Source organism: Trypanosoma conorhini, assembly GCF_003719485.1.
Source record: "Trypanosoma conorhini strain 025E chromosome Unknown Tco_14.4_contig_01367, whole genome shotgun sequence".
Lineage (NCBI taxonomy): Eukaryota > Euglenozoa > Kinetoplastea > Trypanosomatida > Trypanosomatidae > Trypanosoma > Trypanosoma conorhini.
In genome coordinates, this window is record NW_021705470.1 from 1 (window position 1) to 2,633 (window position 2,633).

The 2,633-nt window shown below is 62.6% G+C and overlaps 2 protein-coding genes across 2 annotated transcripts, besides 2 other annotated features; one reads left to right on the forward strand and one right to left on the reverse strand.

The window, feature by feature from the left end:
• Positions 1–518, forward strand: Tco025E_09938 (uncharacterized protein; the record flags this gene model as incomplete). The annotated part of the gene is made up of 1 exon (XM_029376740.1): positions 1–518. A coding segment is annotated over one exon (518 nt), but the record flags the coding sequence as incomplete, so codon positions are not given.
• A 109-nt stretch (positions 519–627) lies between these two features.
• Positions 628–666: a microsatellite.
• A 66-nt stretch (positions 667–732) lies between these two features.
• Positions 733–750: a microsatellite.
• A 275-nt stretch (positions 751–1,025) lies between these two features.
• Positions 1,026–2,633, reverse strand: Tco025E_09939 (uncharacterized protein; the record flags this gene model as incomplete). The annotated part of the gene is made up of 1 exon (XM_029376741.1): positions 1,026–2,633. A coding segment is annotated over one exon (1,608 nt), but the record flags the coding sequence as incomplete, so codon positions are not given.

The following is a 2,633-nucleotide window of genomic DNA, read 5'->3' on the forward strand; positions in this document are numbered from 1 at the left end:
CGTCTTGGCCGCCAAGACATGAAGCCGTGGCCGGGAGCTTGTCGGCTCAACGGCTCCAGCGCCACCTGAAGAAGCAAGCGGGCCCGTGGCGTGGGGCGTGGGTTGCCGCCACGTGTTCCGCCGCTGCCGCTGCTCTGCACGTAACGGTTTTGTGCGCCGCCCCGCGCTGGGACTCGTGCGAGTACGACGTCTTGGCGCCCCGCAACGCCCAAGCGCCTCCGCCGCTCCGCGCCAACCCCCGGCGCGGGTGGGCGCACTCCCCACCGCCACCGCCCCGCAGCGGCGGGAAAAGGCCCCAGGCAAGACGCCGCACGCCTGCCCTCGGCAACTGGGTGGGGGGTGGGAAGACGCACGCGGGAAGGACTGTGGAAAGGCAAGAGGCAGGGGAGGGAGGCACGCGGTGGCAATCAGAAAGGCGCCCGTCGCGGTCGGAACGAGAAACAAAAAAAAGGGCGCAGAGGCCCGCTCTCAGCACACGCAACTTTTCGTCGCCGCGTTATTTCGGTATTATGCTTTAAGCGGGATGCAACAGTTTCGCGGCGGGGCGGCTTTGCTGCAGCGGGACACACACGCAGGGCGTGGCGTGGCGGCAACAAAACCGCCCAATGGGAAGGGCAAGGCAAAGCAAACAACAACAACAATAATAATAATAATGGTAGCAACAACGGCCGCGGACTGGGATGCAAAGGCCTGCGCCCTGCTCTAGTGGTTCCACACCGCACCGCCGTGTGGGCCGCCGCCGCCGCCGCCCACCCCGGCCAAGGAAGTAACGGGAGAAGGGAGGGGAGTTGACCCCGCACAATAAGAAAGAAGGAAAAAAAAAGAAGTGTACAACAACAGGACCTCCGCTCTGCGGTGTTTCATTCAAAGCGCAGCACACGCCACGAAACGCCAACGGAAAGCCTCAAGAAACAAAAAAAAACAATTATTTCCATTTACACTAAAAAAGCACAGCGCAAATATATACTCCCAGTTCTTTGCAACACCCCTACGCCCAACGGCCCGTCCTCACAACCAAGACGGTCTCACGCCTCATTCTCGAAGCCCAGAGGCAGAGGAATACCACGCTCAAGAGCTCGCTCCTGCAGTACCCGATGAACAAAACGGCTGTAGCGGAGGTGCACAACGAACGAGAGGACGGCCCCCACAGCAGCCGCACAGGTGGCGACGATGAGCGGCAGGCGCACGCACTCCGCCACGTTGCACTCCTCCTTTGGGCCAAACCCCAAGCTGGCGTGCTTCGCGTCCACCACGTAGCCGAAGAGAAAGCGGTTGAATCCGATGACGGAAAGCACGGAGGTCAGAAAACCAACATTGTAGTACACGCCATGATCGCTCGCAAAGAGCGACGGGAAGACGACGGCACCAATAGCAGCAAACACGCCTTCTTCAAAGTACACGATAATGTACGGGAGCAGGATGGCCTCACCCGGGATCGTTAGGAGCAAGACGCCGGCAACGGCGGCAAGGAGCGATGGGAGGGGCAACGCGAGCGTCACCAGGAACCGGCGGTTGTCGGCGGGCTGATGCTGCACAAAGGCCTCGAACATTCCCATGGCCATCCGCCCAATGCTGCTGGACACGCCGAGAAACGCGGTGTACAGGGCGGAGGTCTGCTGGCTCCGCTGATGCCCAGTCAACGCCACGGAGATGGTGCTTGCGTTGTAAACCACAATAACACCCATGGCGCTCTGGCAGATGAACGCGATGAATATCAGCCAGAGATCCGGCCGTTTCAGGTTGTCCCACACGGAGCCGCCGTAGCGGGGAGCCTGCGGGGACTCTGAGTCGACGTCAGACACACTTGCGACCCCGTCTGGCGAGGCATCCGGCTCGTTGTCCGGCCCATTTTTCGCCGTGTCTGGCAGTTCGGTGTCTGCGTGGTCGGGGCTCGCCTTATTGGCCTGGCCAGGCAACGCCGTCCCCTCCTCCGCAGAATCGAGCCGCACGGGCTCCTCCTCAGCGTCGTCGTCCATGCCGCCCAGCCACCGCACAGGCAGCAGCATCAGGAAGAAGCACAGCACGAGCGCAATCGTGATGACGCCGAGGGCGACGGAAGCCCCGCTCGACACCTTCGTGTAGCTCACCACGGGGGACTGCACGGTGAAGAAGACCAGCAGCAGGGCCGCAACGACGTAGCCGACGCCCAGGCGACGCACCGGGACGAACTTGCGGCGGTACGCGGGCTCCAGGGCCCTCATCGCGGCGAGCTGCTCCTCGCTCTTGCCGCGGCGCCGCCACCCGTTGACGAAGTACGGCGGCAGGACCACCACGAACGCCGCCACGCCGCAAACCACGACGGAGTACGCCATGATGGCGTAAATGAAGCCGGAGATGTTGTCGCCGAAGAGGTTCACGCTCACGGAGGCGAGCACGGAGGAGCCAAGCCCGGTCAGCACCTTCGCAAGGGCAATGACGGGGCCGAGGTTTCGCGGGAAGGCCTCCGCCAGGGTGACAATGTAGGCCACGTCAATGAGGCCGGCGCAGGTGTTCATCATGGCGTAGAACACAGAGAAGTTGGCCACGTTTCCCGGGATGAATCCGTCGAACGTCAGGCCAAGCAGCAGCGATCCGAGCCCGCCTGTGACGACGCAGATGAGTATCAGGGGGAAAAGGGCCGGCGTAGTCGTACA